At 48.5% G+C, this 18,400-nt stretch overlaps 1 protein-coding gene across 9 annotated transcripts in view; it reads left to right on the forward strand.

Annotated features, from left to right (window-relative positions):
- MTMR1 (myotubularin related protein 1) overlaps nucleotides 1-18,400 on the forward strand; it is a 67,386-nt gene that overhangs the window by 36,323 nt on the left and 12,663 nt on the right. For 8 of the 9 annotated variants that reach the window (XM_057539131.1, XM_057539133.1, XM_057539132.1 and 5 more), the window contains 3 exons: nucleotides 8,349-8,534; nucleotides 8,990-9,196; nucleotides 14,598-14,690. In XM_057539131.1, coding sequence (XP_057395114.1) covers nucleotides 8,349-8,534; nucleotides 8,990-9,196; nucleotides 14,598-14,690 — 486 coding nt within the window. The remainder of the gene's footprint in view (nucleotides 1-8,348; nucleotides 8,535-8,989; nucleotides 9,197-14,597; nucleotides 14,691-18,400) is intronic. The other variant, XM_057539135.1, reaches the window with a different exon arrangement.

Genomic DNA, 18,400 nt, shown 5'->3' on the forward strand with positions numbered 1-18,400 from the left:
AAGAGACGGGCCCCTAGGGCATTCTAGACAGCACGGGACCCATTCAGCCGTGTGCCAGAGCATGTCATTCACGAGAATGGCAAGAAGGGGGGTGTCTGAGGGCTCCCCCGCCGTGTCCCCCTAAGCAGTGCTTGGGGGTCTTTGTTTCTCTTGGCAGCTTGTGCCCCTTCTTTGCTCACTGATGATTCCATCGTTGACCACAATCTCCAAAGAGCCAACGTCTTGCGTCCCCCATCTCACTCTCGGGAGGAGCCCTTCCCTCCTACTTCAAAGAGCAAACAAGCCGTCAGGTGCGCCCATGGCCCTTGAGGCATGTGCCTGCCATGGGCCAGGCGCACAAACTGCCAAGCGGCCCCCACCGTGAGGCGGGGTGGCGGGGGGCGTCCAGCGTGCTCCGCGGGAGCGTAGAGGCAGCGTGGTTGTTTGTACCTGACCGTGGGCAGTTACTGCATCTCTCTAGACCACGATCGCCTCATCTGAACTGGGAGTGACAGCACACCTCCTTCCTGGAGTGGATGTGAAGGTTGCGTGGGTGCCTGTCCCAGAGAAAGCTTTCGGGTCAAGTTCGCCATCTCTGCTACTGACCCAGAGTGGATGGCCCCATTCTCTTGACTCTCATGACATCTCTGCCCTGGACCACTCCCTCTCTGCACCCTGGCCGGCTCAGCCTCCTTCACTGCTTCCTCTCCCTCTTCCCAACTGGCAGATGGCAGCACGCCTGGAACCCAGTCTGGGGTCCTCTTTTCTCCTTTGCCCAATCTCGCTGGGCCATCTCCTCCAGTGCCCTGATTCTCAACACTCCCTGTGTGTTCAGTTTGCCACCCAAGTTTCTATCCCGCTCTGATCCCTCCTGAGGTCCAGATGGGATTTCCATCCCGTCGTCTGGTTGGCATCGCCTCTTGGCTGTCTCCCAGGTAACAAAACCTCAGTGTATCCAGACCAGCCTAAGAGACAGGGTAGTGAGAACCCTCAGCTTTGTGTTCAGTTACATGTGGGGTTTCCTCCCTGCTCTGCCACTTAGTGCTCGATAGAACCCTGAGCAAGTTACTTAACCTCTCCAGAAGCCTCTTCTGTAACAGGGGAGGTGACAGTGTCTCATGTAGAGGGCTGCGTAAGGATTGCAATTGGGTGAGGAGAATGCACAGTGCCGGGTGTATCAGTATAGGATGCTGAGAGGCTAGCCCCACCGTGCCCCGGGGTCTGGCGTGGCAGTGAGTGGTGGTGTCAGCTACTGAGTCGGGGAAGCTGGGAGAGGACCAGGGTGGGGAGAAAGATGGGCAGCGCGTGAGTTTTCTGAGGTGCTGAACCAATGACCACAAACTTGGTGGCTTAAAACAGCACACATGTATTCTCGCACAGTTCCGGGATCTGGCAGCACTGTGCTCCTTCTGAAGGCTTCCGGGGAGATCCATTCCCTGCGTTTTTGGGCTTCTGGTGGCTCCTCTGTGCACATGGCAACCGCCCTCCAGTCCCTGCCCCTGTCTTCCCACGGCCTCCCCCTCATTGTGTCTCTGGGTCTTCTCCTCCTCTCTCCTCCAAAGGCACTTGGGATGGCATTTAGGGCCCACCCAAGATAACCCAGTATTCTCACTTCATCTCAAGAACCTTAATCACATCTGCGAAGTCCCTTTTTTTCCCCCAAAAAAGTCACATTCACAGTTGCCGGGGATTTGGTGTGGATATCTTTGTGGGGAGGGGGGAAGGCGGCATTTGTCAGCCTACCACGGGGAGTCATCCTTAATTAGCTCCCCTTACTCCCCATGCCTGGAGGATCAGCGACCCCTGTCAGTCTTTCTCCGTCTCTGCATACTTCCTGTCACCACTGTAGTACTGTTGCCAGGAAATAAAAAAAGAATGAGAAAAGCTACATTCACAGAGGCAATCTCTAAACATCCAATAGAGCAAGGGCAGTGCATTATATTTTATCCCATGCAGAGGAGACAGGAGCAGGACACCAAACTGCTTGTCTAGAATGATGTTAACTATAGTGGTGTATGTGTCTAGGAACCAGACAAGGATAGTTATCTGTCCAAGTCCCCATTAGCTCTTCTATATGTATCATGTCATCCGCAAGTAGAGAGAGTTTTACTTCTTACTTTCCAATCTGCATGTGTTTTATTTCTTCTTCTTGCCTAATTCCCTGGCAAGAACCTCAAGTACCATGTTTTGCTTTTTTTTTTTTGAAGATCTAATTGGCTTTATTAGGCAATTCATGAATCTGGCAGAATCCCATCTAGCAGCCAGCAGGGTACTTACTCTCTAGGACCATGTTGAATAGAAGTGGTGAAAGCAGGAATCCTTGTTTTGTTCCTAATCTTAAGAGGAAAGCTTTCAGTCTTTCACCACTGGGTATATTAGCTGAGGGTTTTTCATACATGCCCTTATCAGGTTAAGAAAATTCCCCTCTATTAGTTTGTTGAATGGTTTTATCATGAAAGGGTATTGGATTTTCAGAGGCCTTTTCTGTGTCAATTGAGATGATCATGTGTTTTTTTCCCCCCTTCATTCTGGTAATGTGGTGTATTACATTGGCTGATTTTTATATGTCGACTACTCCTCGAATAGCATCTCCCCCAAATTCATGATCATCTGGGACCTCAGAATGTGACCTTATTTGGAAATTGGGTCTTTGCAGATGTAATTAGTTAAGATGAGGTCAGACTGGATTAGGGTAGACCCTAAATCCAATGATTCGTGTCCTGATAAGAAGGTGATGTAGAGACACAGACAGAGGGAAGGTGGCCATGTGACGATGAAGGCCAAGATTGGAGTGATGCAGCTACACGCTAAGCAGCCCCCAGGACTGCCGGCAGCCACCAGAAACCAGAGCCTCCGGAAGGAACTAACCCTGCCAGTAACTCGATCTTGGACTTCCAGCCTCCAGAGCTGTGAGGGAATCAATCTCTGTTGTTTTAAGTCACCTGCTTTGTGGTACTTTGTTACTGCAGGCCTCGGAAACTCATGTAACCCCCTTACGTTTCTGGGATAAATCCCACTTGGTCATGATGTATAATTTCCTTAATATGCTGCTGGATTCATTTTGCTGGTACTTTGTAGAGGTTCCCTTCAATCCTGTTTCCACATCATGGCCAGAGTGATTTTCTAAAGGTCCAGCTCTGTGCGCGCCCTTAGCGCTTTGAGGCAGTGACATCCAGTTCCTGAACAGGGCTCTGAAGCCCTCCAAGCAGCGGGCTCTTCCCTTTCGGCCTCGCCACACCCCCCAGGCCCACCTCCCAGCTATGACAGGTGTCTTTCAGCTCCTTAAGCATATCCCAGTGTCGTCTCCCAGCCTCTGCCCACGTAGCTAACCACTACCCCGTCCTTCGGATGGCACTTCGAATGTCACCTCCCCAGCGCGGTCTCTCCAGATGAGCGGAAGTCTCCCATGCCGTGGTGCTCTGCTCTTTCCTTTCTGTGGCCCTCGGCATGCGGCGGATTCCTCATTCAGTGTGCATCTTGCCCCTCGGCCATAGGCCACGTGGTAGCAGGGACTGGAGGATCTTGAGCACAGCTGGATCCCCAGAACTGGGCCGTCACACAGTAGCTGCTCCCCGACTGGAACAAAGAGCTGCTGGCTGGTGGGCAGGGTCATCTCTCAATGGAGGACCTGATGGTGAGTGGCATTGTATGTTAATTCAAAAGTCCAGACTCCATTATGGAGGTTTTCAGGTCAGCTTTCTTCTTGAGAAAGTGAACATGCAGGCAAGGAATTTCATTTTAACCTGTTGCAGTTGAGGAGCCTCTGTGGGGACGATAAAGCTCTGGAACTCAGAAAAAGGTCAGGTTGGAGGTCGAGTGGAGGTTGCAGCCTTGGAGGGGAGTGGATGAAGTTACCTAAGGAGCCTAGGTCATGTGAGCGGGGCCAGGCACCAGACTGCCTGAAATGCTGTCTGTGGAGGGTAAGAGAGGAACTCAGTGAAGGAAAGGGTGCTCCAGGTGGTCGGGAGGAGACCGCAGAGAGGAAGGGAGAGGTCCCAGATGCCAGGAGAGGAGTGTCCAGGAGAGAACTAGGGGGAGGGGTGTCTTAGCTTGGACAGCTGTAACTAAGCATCATAGGCTGGGTAGCTTATAAACAGCAATATTTATTTCTCAAAGCTCTGGAAGCTGGAAGTCTAAGATCAAGGCACCAGCAGATTCAGTGCGTGGTGAGAGCCCGCTTCCTGGCTGTAGACAGCCCCGTTCTTGCTGTGTCCTCACACTGCCAGAGCAGAAAAGGGCAAGCTCTGTGCCGTCTCTTCCGAGAAGGGCACTAATCCCATCGTGAGGCCTCCTCCTTCATCACCTAATCTTTCCCAGAGGCCACACATTCTAACACCATCCCATCGGCAATTCAGGTTTCAACATGGGAATTTGGGGGGATTCAAATGCTCAGTCTGCAACAGGGGGAGGTGTGTGGACTTTGGAGTCTGGGGGCGTGGGAAACCTGTCCTGCCACTTGCTGCCTTTGGCCTTTGGGAGTTGCCAGCCCTCTCTGAGGCTTTGCTTTTCTCACCTGGGAATCCTCCCTGCTGCCTAGGATCGGCATCCCGGCAGGCCTTCACCAGGCGCTGAGCAGCTGGCTTGAAATCATGAACCCTGAGTCCATCCTTCAGCTGCCTCCGTCCCAAGGGGTGTTAGGCTTTCTTCTCCTTGAGGGTTGAGGATGGCCCTGCCGCCACTGCTGCTATGAGCTGATCCTTGGGGACTTGGGGGCCAGTGGGGAACAGTGTCCCAACATCGCTGGCTTCCCTCTGGAACCCTGCTTTGCCCCCATAGAGAGAGGTCTGGCCAGCAGGTTCGAGTCTTCCATAACTTTCTGAGCCTCCTCCCCCTGTCCCTGCTGGGGTATGGGTGGGGCCCCTTCTCACCCTCCTTCCCCCTCTTCTGTCTCCAGACCTCTGGGTGCCTGCTCTCTGTCCTCGCATGGAGTAGGCACTTATGCTCATTTTCTCCCATGATCCCATTTTCTGATTGTCATTTATCTTGTTTGGAGCTTTAGTAATCAGTTTCCAGGCAACAAACTGGCTTTAACTACATTCTCCTGGTTAACACCAGCCCTGAGCACGCACGCCCTCCATGCTGAAGTGCTTTCTGGGCGTGGGGCCTGTGCCCCAGCCTCAGGTCTTCCTCGGCGGGACGGGGTCCCTGCCCAGCTTGGGGCTTTTTGAGGTAGGTGCTGGGGGAGGTCATAATACATCAGTGCCCGAGTATGGGGGGCGCGCACCGAGCCTCGCACGGATTAGCGTTCATTAAGATCGTTTATTTAGTTAGTATTTAATCCCCACAGTGAGCCCCTGGAGTCTTTCCGGTGAGAAAGCTGGGCGCAGAGAGATGGTGAGGACCCATAGCTACTTGAGTGGCAGACCTGGGATGACGAACCCACGCTCCGTGCCACCAAAGCCTGTGCCTTTAACCCCTCGGCCAGCAGTGTCTTCAGTGGGCGCCAAGGATATCGTTTATGAAAACATCATCCTGCCACGCAGGCAGGACCAAGCTCTAGGCTGCTTTGGCCACAGTTTGTGTTCAGAGAGTGTTCTGTTGAGTGAGAGCGCCTCACGTCATCCTGTGCCGGCCAGAGGACAGGCGCATCCAGACCCGATGACGACATTCTCTTCTTTCCCCGCCAGTCGTGTTTGCGGCTCCTGAGCTCGAGCAGGTCCTCGGCCCCTGCTCCGCCCCCACTGGCTGGGCTCCGGTCCCCCGGCATGGCTGTGGCACGGGCTCGGGGCACACTCCCCTGCCCCCGCCTCCCTGCCCGCCCGCCCCAGGCCCACACCCGGGCCGCCGAGCAGGACCCCAGGCTCAGGCCCTGGGCCGTGGGTTCCTGCCGGGCTCCCTGCCTCCCCTGGGCCCTCCAGGGGCTGGGTCAGCCCTTTACAACTCTTTCTCTCCTGGATGGCCCTGCCCCACGCCCTTCGTCCTCGACCCTTTGGCACAGAACACACCCAGCCTCAGACGGGAACTCCTCCCCACCCCGCCCCTACCTCCACGCCCCGGAAACTAGGGTGACCTCCCCGCTGCGTCCTCCCCCGACGCCCTGCCCCTGTGCCCACTCCTTCCCGTGAAGTCTGTCCCAGCTGTGCAGATAAGCCCTCCCCGGAGTCACCGTCCCCGTCCCCTCGCAGCTGGCTCCACCGTTCCCCTGCCCCCGTGCCCGTCTTGGCCTGGACTCTTCACGGTAAGGCCACCGAGTACCTTCTTGTCACGACCTCGCGAGCTTTTGACACAGTGAGTACCCTCTCCTTTTTGAAAGACTCTCTTCCGTTTTCTCTTTATCCTCCAGTCTTTGGCCGCTCTCCTCAGTCTCTTTTGCTCTGCATTCCCTAAATGTCGGCCTTCCGCAGGCTCTGGACTGACTGCTCTCCTCACCACACACGCTGTCCCTGAGCCCTGGACGCCGTCCCCAGAGCCGCCGCCCTGCCCCTCTTCCGTGCTCCAGAGCTGTGCGCCCTGCTCCCGAGACAGCCCCACTGCTCAAAGCCCAGCGCTCTGTTCCTCCCCCAGAAACCAGTCCACACTTTACAGTTCAGTGCCTTCTGGTCTGTTCACAGTGTTGTTAGATAGTCACCACTGTCTCATTCCAGAGCGCTTCCACAGCCCCAGATGGAAACCCTGTGCCCACTGGCAGTCGCTGCCCATCCCCCACTCTCCCCAACACCTGCCAACCACTAATTTACTTTCCATGTAGATTGCCTTCTTCTGGAAACTTCATATAAATAGAATGATACACTGTGTGGTTTTATGTGCCAGGCTGCTTTCACTTGGCATGATGTTTTTACGGTTCCTCCATGTTGTAGCGTGTACCAGTACTCCGTGCCTCTGTGTGGCTGAAAAATAGTCCATTGTAGGGATACAGCACAGTTTATCCGCTCATTCATTGATGGACATTTGGGTTGCTGCCACCTGATACCTGTTGTGGATATTCCTGCTATGATTTGTTGTGTACAAGTTTTCATGTGAATACCTGGTTTTAGTTGTGCGGGAGTTGGAATTTCTGGACCAGATGGTAGTTCTGTGTTTAACTTTTTGAGGAACCATCAAACTTTTTTCCACAGAGACTGTACAATTTAAATTTCTACCAGCAATGTATTAGGGTTTCAATTTCTCTATATTCTCATAACAGATGTGTTTTGGATGTTGACCTCTGCAAAATATAAGCTAATTGTAGACCAGAGTTTGTTATGAGATTACCAAGGGGTGAGCCATATCCCCCTTTTTTGTTACACTTGCACTTTATTTTACTTAAATTACTTAAATAAATCTCACTGTTTGGGATTTACAAATTGTTTTATATAGAAGTTTTGTGGTAGTACTTTATATTTTTTAATATTTATTTATTTATTTTTATTTTTGGCTGCGTTGGGTCTTTGTTGCTGTGCGCGGGCTTTCTCTAGTTGCGGTGAGCGGGGGCTACTCTTTGTTGCAGTGTGCGGGCTTCTCATTGCGGTGGCTGATCTTGTTGCGGAGCACGGGCTCTAAGCGCGTGGGCTTCAGTAGTTGTGGTGCGTGGGTTTCAGTATTTGTGACACATGGGCTCAGTAGGTGTGGCTCGTGGGCTCTAGAGCGCAGGCTCAGTAGTTGTGGCGAACAGGCTTACTTGCTCCGCGGCATGTGGGATCTTCCCAGACCAGGACTTGAACCCGTGTCCCCTGCATTGGCAGGCGGATTCTTAACCACTGCATCACCAGGGAAGTCCACAATACAACTTTTTTATTCAGATAGATGGTAGAACGTTTTAAAACCCAATTCGCCTTGTGTAAGATCCAGTTGTTAATCATTTTTAAAACTGATGATGGGTGATGGAAGATTGTTGTGGGTTGAACTGTGTTTCCATTAAAAAAAAATGTGTTGAAGTCCTAACTCCTGGCACCTATGACTGTGGCCCTGATTTGAAATAGGGTATTTGAAAATGTAATCAAGTTAAGACGAGGTCATATGGAATTAGGATGGGTCCTAATCCAGTCTGACTGGTGTCCTTATAAGAAGAGATACAGACACAAGGAGAAGGCCATGTGAAGATGGGGCAGAGATTAACATATCTATAAACCAGAAACACCTGGGGCCACCAGAAGCTGGAAGAGGCAAAGAAGGATCTTCCCCAAGAGGGTTCTGAGGGAACACGGCCCTGCCAGTACCTTGATTTTGGACTTCCAGCCTCTAGAACTGAGAGAGGAGAAATTTCTGTCACTTTAAGCCACTCAGATTGTGGTACTTTGTTCCAACAGCCATGGGAAACTCATACAAGGATGTAGGAGGCTTATCGTAAACAGATGAGTTTGTCGCTTCTTTAATGGTCTCTATCTGGTTAACACTAGAAGGAACAGAAAAGTTAACTCAGATGAAGTGACATGTATCTTTTGTTTTCACAGGCAAAGGGTGGGGGCTATGAAAGTGAAAGTGCATACCCAAACGCAGAACTCGTGTTCCTGGAGATCCACAACATTCACGTGATGAGAGAGTCGCTGCGAAAACTGAAGGAGATCGCGTACCCGGCCATCGACGAGGCGCGGTGGCTGTCCAACGTGGACGGGACACACTGGCTGGAGTACATTCGGGTACTTGACGTGCTTTCTGCTTAAGATTTCTCTGCAGCTGGGCCATAAAGCTGTCTGGCTGTCTGTCTGTCTATCTGGGTGGTTTCTTAGCCTTGCAAATGAGTGCATCTTTGCTGTGTACTTGGGCTTTCATAGTTTCCATGGGCAGCATCCAAACTGTGGTCTTTGTTGGGGGGGCTTTTGTGACATAACAGAAAGCGATAATGCTTGCCTCAGATCAGGTTTTTAAAGTACTTTGTGGCCCTTTGATAAAGGACCCTATTTACTACTGTAGTTTTTTCTTAGTGTAAGTTTCTCTTTTTTTCCCTCCGGTTACTAACGTTTCCTAGTGATTCTTAAATTGATTGCATTCTTGTTTGGTTCATTGACCTGAACTTCCAGTGTTCTCCACAGAATTCTTTTTGTTGTAATAGAAATTAAATGTAGCCTGGTTTAATGTGCCTTCTTTTCTGAAGATGCTTCTTGCTGGGGCAGTAAGAATTGCTGATAAAATAGAATCTGGGAAAACCTCGGTGGTGGTGCACTGCAGCGACGGTTGGGACCGAACATCCCAGCTGACGTCTCTGGCCATGCTGATGTTGGACAGTTATTACCGCACCGTTAAAGGATTCGAGGCTCTCATAGAAAAGGAGTGGATAAGCTTTGGACATAGGTTTGCACTGGTAAGTTGAGACAGCGAGGTGCACGCTTCATTATTTTGCTATATCCTATGCATATTCGTATCACACATCACACACACACACACAGGAGACGGCTTTGTGCTCTGTGTGAGACCTGAATTGCCATAAGAGAATGCCATGAACCTCAGCATTGTATGTTCCTGGCAGGGCAATCTTTTTTATTTCCCATGTAGGTATGCCTTCATTTTTGTAAAGAATTAAGGTAAAATTCATATAACATAGAATTAACCATTTTAAAGTATATAGTTCCGCGGCATTTGGTTCATTCAGTGTTGTGCAACCACCATCTCTATCTAGTTCCAAAACATTTCATCACCCCCAAGAGGACACCCTGTACACATTAAGTAGTCACCCCTCATTCCCCTCTTCCCACCAGCCCCTGACAACCACTAATGTGCTTTCCATTTCCCTGAACTTGCCTACTCTAGATAACTGACATAAGTGGACTCATACAATATTTGTCTTGCTGTGACAGGCTTATTTCACTAAGCACAATGTTTTCAAGGTTTATGCATGTCATAGAACCTATCAAATTTTATCAGTAATTCCTTTTCATGGCTGAGTGGTATTCCATTGTGTGGATATACTGCATTTTGTTTATCCATTAACCTGTTGGTGGACACTTGGGTTATTTCCATCTGCTGGTGATTGTGAATAATGCTGCTGTGAACATTGGTGTACAAGATTTTGCCATACAAAGTACCATAAGACTGGGTGGCTTAAACAACAGAAGTTTATTGTCTCATCATTCTGGAGGCTGGAAGTCCAAGATCAAGGTTCTGGCAGGGTTGGTTTCTCCTGATGGCTCCCTCCTTGGCTTGCAGACGGCTGCCTTCTTCCTGTGTCCTCACGTGGCCTTTCCTCTGTGCACACACATCCCTGGTGTCTCTCTGTGTCCAGACTTCCTCTTCTCATAAGAACATGAGTCAGACTGGAACAGCCTCATTTCAACTTAGGGCCTTTAAGGATTTGATTCTCTCCCAATGCAGTCACATTCTGAGGTACTGAGGGTTAGGACTTCAACAGTGCTGGACACACAGTGGTGCTCAGTTACGTGTATCCTCCAGTTTTAATCTTCTAGTGACCTTGCGAGGCAGCTGCTACCGTGGATAGATGGGGTAACTGAGTATGAGCTATCTGCCAAGGTCACCCAGCTATTGAGGGTACAGCCAACCTTCAGGCAGGGGTTTCAAGCCTGCAGTCACTCACCTGCTGGGTCCGTCTACTATTCCTTCCCTCGAGTTTCTGTGGATGAGCTCCTACCTGAAGCCAATTTCTGTCCTTGCCCACCTGTCCCGTCATCCGGCTCACGGGCGGTTCCTGCCTCCATCCCCCCTCTCCCCTTGATCGTTTCCATTGATAGAAACGTGCTGTTACTTATCCCACCCTAAAACCCAACCCTCTTGACTGTACTTCCCCCTCCAGGTGTCACCCTGAACATCTGCTCCCCACTACAACAAATCTGCTCAAAACTAGTCTGTTCTGGCTCTCACTGTTTCTCTCCTGGTCTCTCTTGAACCCACTTCAGCCAGGCTTCCTCCTCACTCCCCTGCACCTTCGCCCTGCCACTGCTCTTGTCACAGTCACCAATGGCTGCCACTCTGCCAAGTGCTTCTCCTATTTGGCCTGAGCATTTGATACTGGTCATTGCTCCCTTCTTCTGCAAACACTTTCTTCCCTTGGCTTCTAGGTGGCTACAACCCTCTGAATTTCCTCCTACCTTCTGGTCCTCCCTCTCTCCCCAACTTCTTTTTTTTTTAACACCTTTATTGTTCATCATTGTTTGTTTGCTCTTTAGTTCTTCTAGGTCCTTGTTAAACGTTTCTTGTATTTTCTCCATTCTATTTCCAAGATTTGGGATCGTCTTTACTATCATTACTCTGAATTCTTTTTCAGGTAGGCTGCCTATTTCCTCTTCATTTGTTTGGTCTGGTGGGTTTTTACCTTGCTCCTTCATCTGCTATGTATTTCTCTGTCTTCTCATTTTGTTTAACTTACTGTGTTTGGGGTCTCCTTTCTGCAGGCTGCAGGTTCGTAGTTCCCGTTGTTTTTGGTGTCTGCCCCCAGTGGCTGAGGTTGCTTCAGGGGCTTGTGTAGGCTTCCTGGTGGAGGGGACTGTGACTGTGTTCTGGTGGATGAGGCTGGATCTTGTCTTTCTGGAGGGCAGGACTGCGTCTGGTGGTGTGTTTTGGGGTGTCTGTGAACTTATTATGATTTTAGGCCGCCTCTCTGCTAATGGATGGGGTTGTGTTCCTGTCTTGCTAGTTGTTTGGCATGGGGTGTCCAGCACTGGAGCTTGCTGGCCGTTGAGTGGAGCTGGGTCTTACCATTGAGATAGAGATCTCTGGGACACCTCTCGCCGATTGATATTACATGGGGCCAGGAGGTCTCTGGCGGTCCAAAGTCCTGAACTCGGCTCTCCCACCTCAGAGGCCCAGTCCTGACAGCTGGCCAGAGCACCAAGACCCTGTCAGCCACACGGCTCAGAAGAAAAGGGAGAAAAAAAAGAAAGAAAAAAAATTTAAAAATTAAAAATATAAAATTAAAGAAACTATTAAAATAAAAAAAATTTTTTTTAAGTAATAAAAAAAAGAAGAGAGCAGCCAAACCAATAAACAGATCCACCAATGATATCAAGTGCTAAAAACTATACTAAGATAAACATAAAAATCAGGAACAAGTCAGTTGCATACAGCAAACCCCAAGTCTACAGTTGCTCCCAAAATCCACCGCCTCAATTTTGGGATGATTCGTTGTCTATTCAGGTATTCCCCAGATGCAGGGTACGTCAAGTTGACTGTGGGGATTTAATCCACTGCTCCTGAGGCTTCACTCTCCCCAACTTCTTAATGTTGGGGTGCCCTAGGGCTCAGTCCTCACATCGTTTCTTTTCTTTCTGTATGTTTCATCCCTTACTGATCTCAGCCAGTCCCACGATTTTAAATGCATGTATTTCAAATCTGTCATCTCCTCCCCATTGCCACTGGGTCCCCCTTAGTTCAGGCCTGGCCAGCTCCCTTGGAACTATTATGGCAGTCTCCCTGTCCCCTTCCAACCTCCTGTCCCCACTGTAGCAGATGGGGCATTACATAAAGCAGATCTGGTGCCGACTCTCCTCAGCACAAACCCCTCCAAGTCTGCCCACGGCCTACTGGGTTGTGGGCAAACTCCTCAGCGCCACGTTTGGGGCCCTTGGTGATCTCGCCCTGGCCCACCTTTCCAGCCTCATCTCACCTCTCTCGCCTTGCCTCAACCGTGCCCTGCTACTTACGGCACCCCTGGTGGCCACCACCAACCACCCCCTCCCCCCCCGAGCCTCCCCACTGCTTCTCATAGAATCTATCCCTGGCCAGCCAGAAGCAAGTTCCTCCTGGTCCTTCAAGTTCTATCTCAAATAAGACCTCCTCCATGACTGTGACTCGTGACTTTCCCGCCTAGCTTCCTCCTCTAGACCATCCTGGGATGGCTGCTTGTTCCTTTGCAGCCCCACCATACGCATCTCAGACTGGGAAGCCCCGGTGCACTTTATCGCCTCTGTTATTTACAGGTCTTCTCCTGCGACTAAACCACAAGTGAATTATTCATTGAGCCCAGATGCTGGGTCTCATGTGTCTTGGTACCCCAGGTTCCTAGCCAGGGGCCTGGCCTCCACTGGACCCCATGAAACCACCTGAAATCCTGAGGGTTGGGGTGGGGGACGCCTTGCACGCACCGTAAGAGTTCAGTGCGTGTCTATTAAAAGAAAGAATGAATCTTAAATTGTAAACTGTCGGTGCAAAACTTGCCCTGGTGCCTGAAATACTGAGGAGCAGGTTCCACACATTATTTTATAAAAGAGGTACAGAGATAATGCAGTGCACGCGGCCGCTCGGAAAACAGTATGGCAGTGCCTCAGAAAATCAAACAGAGAGCTGCCATGTGATCCAGCAACTCTGCTTCTGAGTATGTACCCCAAAGAAGTGAAAACAGAGACTCAAACACTTATTTGCACACCCATGTTCATAGCAGCATGATTCACGATAGCCCAAAGGTGGAAGTAACCCAGTGTCCATCAACAGATGAATGGTTAAATAGATTGTGGTCTATCCGTACAGTGGAATGTTATTCAGCTTTCAAAGGGAAGAAAATTCTGACACCTGCTACAACACGGATGAATTAAGAGGACATTATGCTAAATGAAAGAAGCCAGTTGCGAAAGGACAAATAAACTGCATGATTCCACGTGTATAAGTATCTAGAGCAGTCAAATCTGTAGAGACAAAGGAGGATGAGGGGGGGGCCAGGGGCTGGGGGAGGGGAATAGGGAGTTACTCTTTCAGTTTGGGAAGTTCTAGAGATGGATGCTGGTGATGGTTGTACAACAGTGTGAATGTACTTAATGCCACTGAACTGTACACTTAAAATGGTTATGATGGTAAATTTGATGTGTATATTTCACTACAATTAAAAATTTTTTTAAAAAAGAAGGCAGTATACTGTTCCTTTGAGGTGTTCATGTTGACTTGGTCATTTCTTTCTTTTTCTGCCTTTCTTGGTGGCGATTTCATAGGCCCAGTATTTCTCGATCTTCCTGTGTGGTGATCGCCTTGTATCTTCATAACTTTCTTTTTCAGCCTTTTGCTTAGTCATCAAATTACTTGAAGTTTGTGTTAGAATGCTCACTCCTGAGCTGTTTTTAACTTGATATTTTCAGTGTTTTTGTCAGTCCTGTTTATGTGTTTGAAATTATCTTTTACCTTTTAATGTGAATCTATTAACATCTTGTAAAATATCAAAAGGTATGATATACAATACTGGATATCAGTTATGTCTTAAAACTGGAAAAAAAAACCTGGAGATACAATCCCGGACTGCCTTGAAGACTCCCCATTACCATTTCAACAGTGAGGCTTTGAGGTTCTCTGAGTCATGCAGAATTGGCTAAAACTTGTAGATTGTTAGTTGCTGTTTTGATTCTCAGACTTCCTGACATTTCTGAAAAATGGGGGAAAAAAACTACACTTGTGGAGAAAATGGCAGTCGTCATGTGCTTTGTGAGCTGCTAATTGCTGGTCCCACGTTGACACTGAGCACCCGGAGTGGTGGCTGGGGTGGACTGAAAAGTTGGCTGGCCTTTTGCTTATAACTTCTTGATCTCGACTATATTAAAGGGAAGTTATGAAACAATCAACATGTAAAAACAGTACACTGAAATTTTGTTTCCTAAGCGTAATGGCAGTCGGTTCAACGCGATGAACGTTTTTGAGTGCCTTTTATGTGCCGGGAACTCTGTTAGGCCTTGGGACATGTAAAGGAGACATGCTTCTTGCCACCAGGCAATTTAAAGTGACCTTGAGAGGACCACGGCACACGTTAAAATGTTTAACCTCCTGATTGTTTTCAGCGAGTGGGCCATGGCAATGACAACCATGCAGATGCTGACCGATCCCCTATATTTCTTCAGTTTATTGACTGTGTTTGGCAAATGACGAGACAGGTGAGAGATTTCAAGTCTATTTCTGACCTTTATAGTCTGATCCAAACATATCTTAAAGTTGAAGACAAACTTTAATTTCAGGTTTGTTCAAAGTGAAGATGTGTGTGTTAAATATGACCCCTTCTGTCATTTAACTCAGTTTGATTCTAATTACTTAGAAATATAAGCAGAAAATTGGAAACAACCAACTTCACACCAAAAGGTGCTTTTCTCCTGCCCCTCAGTCCTTCTCTTTCTTTCACTTGCCCTCTCTCTGTCAGGGCAAGCAAGCACAGCCCGCTGCTGGGCAGGTGCTGGAAGATTCCCAGGTGTTAGAAATGGGGATGTGACTGAACAAAGGGGGTGGAGACCAGGGAATCCAGGACCCTCTACGCCCCGCCCCAGGCCACAGCCCCTCCCACCCCAAGGTGAGGAGGAAAAGGACTGTCCCAGGACCAGTGGCAGATAGGAAGCTGCTGAGCATCTTGTCATTCCTTACCCGGCAGTGCATGGGGCCCTGGTAAGCCAGGTGGCCACGCAGGGGTCTCCCTGCCCTAAGCCAGTTGGCCCGATGGTCAGCAGGCCAGAAGGCATGTGCTGTTTCTTCCCTCATCTCCAGCGTCGAAACCTGAGTTTGGGGTCTTACCCTCATGATAGGACATTGTGCCATACGAATGGACCTGGAATCAGAGCCAGAGAGCAAGCCAGAGTGCCGGAGGGAGCCAGAGGGACAGAGACAGGAGGGAAACTGAAATAGAGGCAGAGATACAGTGAGAGGGACAGAGGCGAGGGAGAGGGAGAAAGAGCAAGCAAAGTACGGAGCCCTTTCCAGAGTGCCTGCTTGGGTGGGATTGTGGGGAAGAGAGGATAGAAGAGCATGGCCTGGGCTCTCTCCTTCCTGTTGACCTGGAGGTCTGGCCTTGACCGCTTCAGGCACATGAAGGGGACCATATCATATTAAAGATGCGCCTGCTTGGGCCCTGCCCCTGGAGACCCTTCTTCCTGTGGGCCTGGGGAGAGGCCCAGGTGTGTGTAGTTCTTAAAAGCTCCCCAGGTGGTTCTGATATGAACATGAGCTACAGGACAAGTGATCCAGACAAGTGGTTCCCAGTGCAGTCCTGGGGCCAGTAGCCTCAGCCTCCCCGGAACTGAGAGATGCAGATTCTCAGGCCCCGCCCCAGACCTGCTGACCCTGGATGGGGGGCAGCACTCTGTTTCACAAGCCCTCCAGGGATTCTGCTCTACTGGGGCGCTGCTTAAACTTCATTGTGCACACAAATCCCCTGGGGATCTTGTCAAAATGCAGTTCTGATTCATGGGTCTGGGGCAGAGCCTGAGAGTCTGCATTTCTAACAAGCTCCCAGGCTGTGCTACTGGTCCACAGATCACACTGGGGTAGCAAGGATCATGAGAGGATAGACAGATATACCTTCAGAAATTAGAAAAAAAGTGGGGTGGCGTGGGATTCTAAGCAGCCAAAGTCGAGTTCACAGAGTCCTCAGGCCCTCCCTTAGAACTTACTCGTACTTTTAGACCCAGCTTCCCCAAGCTGATTGGGCTCTTGCATCATCTGAGTGCTAGTTCACGGCTGATTCAAAGCAGCCAGTTAGGTAGAGGGGTGGGAGGTAGAGGAGGGGCGGTCTCAGCGGCAGGCACCCGATGGTATGAGTAACAGGGAACGGCAAACACATACTCAAAAGGCATGGACACTGGCCTGAAGTCTTACTGTTTTGTAGTGCCATGTACTCGCAATTTGTACTGATTTCCAAGCCAGTAACAAAATTAAATGATGGTTACATTCAGGTTAAGACAAGAAGGTATGAAATACATTTCAGAAAAATTACATAAAAAGGCTGAACACAGAAAATAATTCTGATGCTTCTGAAGGGGTAAGCACCATTTTTGTGGATGTGAAGTAGCTTATTCCTCCCAAATGCCTAAAGTGTGTGTGTGTGTGTGTGTGTGTGTATAGCATCTTCAAACTGACTTCCATTCTTCATATTGCTTAGTGCCTATTTTCATGTCTAATTTATATAATTTTTGTAATGTTTACTGGATTTTTAAGAAAGAAAATGAGGGGTTTGGGTTAGAAGATTTCAGATGCCTCTTACAAGCTTTAAGATTCTGTCCATGAAATGTGTATAATTAATTTCTTTTAAAATACCATTGTTAATGCATTAGAAGGAGACACACCAGTAATCAGTCTAACTATGAATTAAGTTACAAGTGAATGAGATATGTAGCTTGTCAGAAAAGATGCATTAATGTGACAAGATTAACTTATTTTTAGGTTTCCTACTGCTAAATCAAATAAGCTAAGTCAGTGTAACGTTGTTAGACATCTCAATGAAATGAACTAGTCTGTGTGCACAAATTGATATCAAAGGAACTGAGGGAAAAAGTCATTGAAGGACTCCAGAGAAGAGTCTCAAAGACATTCTGCAATAACCTCAGTTTAACAGACTTTTTACCCTTTTGGATTGGTTTAATAGTTGATGTTTTTGTCCATCAATAGGTGCAGAATTTCATTATGGATTTCTATGGGGTTTTTGAGACCACACTTTTTACAGTATATGGTATAGTTTCGAGGAGAAAAGGCTAAAACAAACTGTGAATCACAGGGGCTTAATCTTTTATCTGTATCTAGCGGTTGCTAATTCCTCTGATGAAACGTTTCCTGAACTGAGTTTAACACTACAGTGCCCTTCGGATGCGAATAGCAGTCCTGACCTACCATGAATAGATGGAGCCTTTGTGTCCCCGTGTTGTGGGTGCCAACCGGCTTGGGCTGAGCCCCGCCCACCCTGACCTCCCATACCTGCTACCCACCTGGCCAGAGTAAGGCTTGTAGTCAGTGGCGATACCCACCTCCACGGCCCGCCCAGCCAAGCTCCCAGATCCAGAATGCGGGCTCAGGGTTAGGACTAAAGACTCATATGACTTCAAAAATATGTCAGTAGAAGCTTTGCTGTCCTGTTGATAAATGTATATTTTTAAACGTTTGAAAATGAAATACAGACCTTCCATTTCTATCCTTGATTTAATTGCCTCAGTATATATGTAACTGTTATATTTTTGCTTAAAATTCATAAATTTCTTGGTGCCAATAACTTATAAATAGAGCATGACTAAGCTGCACAGAAAAATACTAGAAAAAATTGACATAATGTACTTGGCCAGATTTAGTTGATTTAGTTCATCATTGATTTGGTTCATCTAAGAACAAGATTAAAAAAAAAAGTTTTGTGTTTCTCTGAGAGCAATCCTTAAAGGTAGAGAGAGGCAAATCTTAATCTAGGGCAGCTGAGCAGAATTCCTTAGGTTGGCTAATGTCATAGCCTGGTGAGGAAAATAACAATTTCAGATGGAGTTTGGACAGTCCTGAATTGACCCTTGTTTCGAATTGAGAAGCTTGTCTCTGGTCTAGTAAAGTAATAAAGATAAGCTTAAAAAATAAACTTTCCATCAGTGACCCTGGTTGTCACTCTAGAGATGACAGAATTAGTTGTGACAGTGTGCAAACATCTCTGATTAGGGAATAGATCTTTAAAGTACGCTGATGCACAAAAATATGCTGGGTAGTTCTATTTGGTTTTGTTCTAATTGGCTTTGCTTCATTGAATAGGCGATGAGTATTTCACTATGTTTTTACATTAGAATTCTGGTACATGGTAGGCTCCCAGTGCACGCCTGCTGCTAGGATCATTATCATCATTTCCAGATCGTCTCTA

The sequence above is a fragment of the Balaenoptera acutorostrata genome, chromosome X, assembly GCF_949987535.1.
Source record: "Balaenoptera acutorostrata chromosome X, mBalAcu1.1, whole genome shotgun sequence".
In the NCBI taxonomy this organism is placed as follows: Eukaryota; Metazoa; Chordata; class Mammalia; order Artiodactyla; family Balaenopteridae; genus Balaenoptera; species Balaenoptera acutorostrata.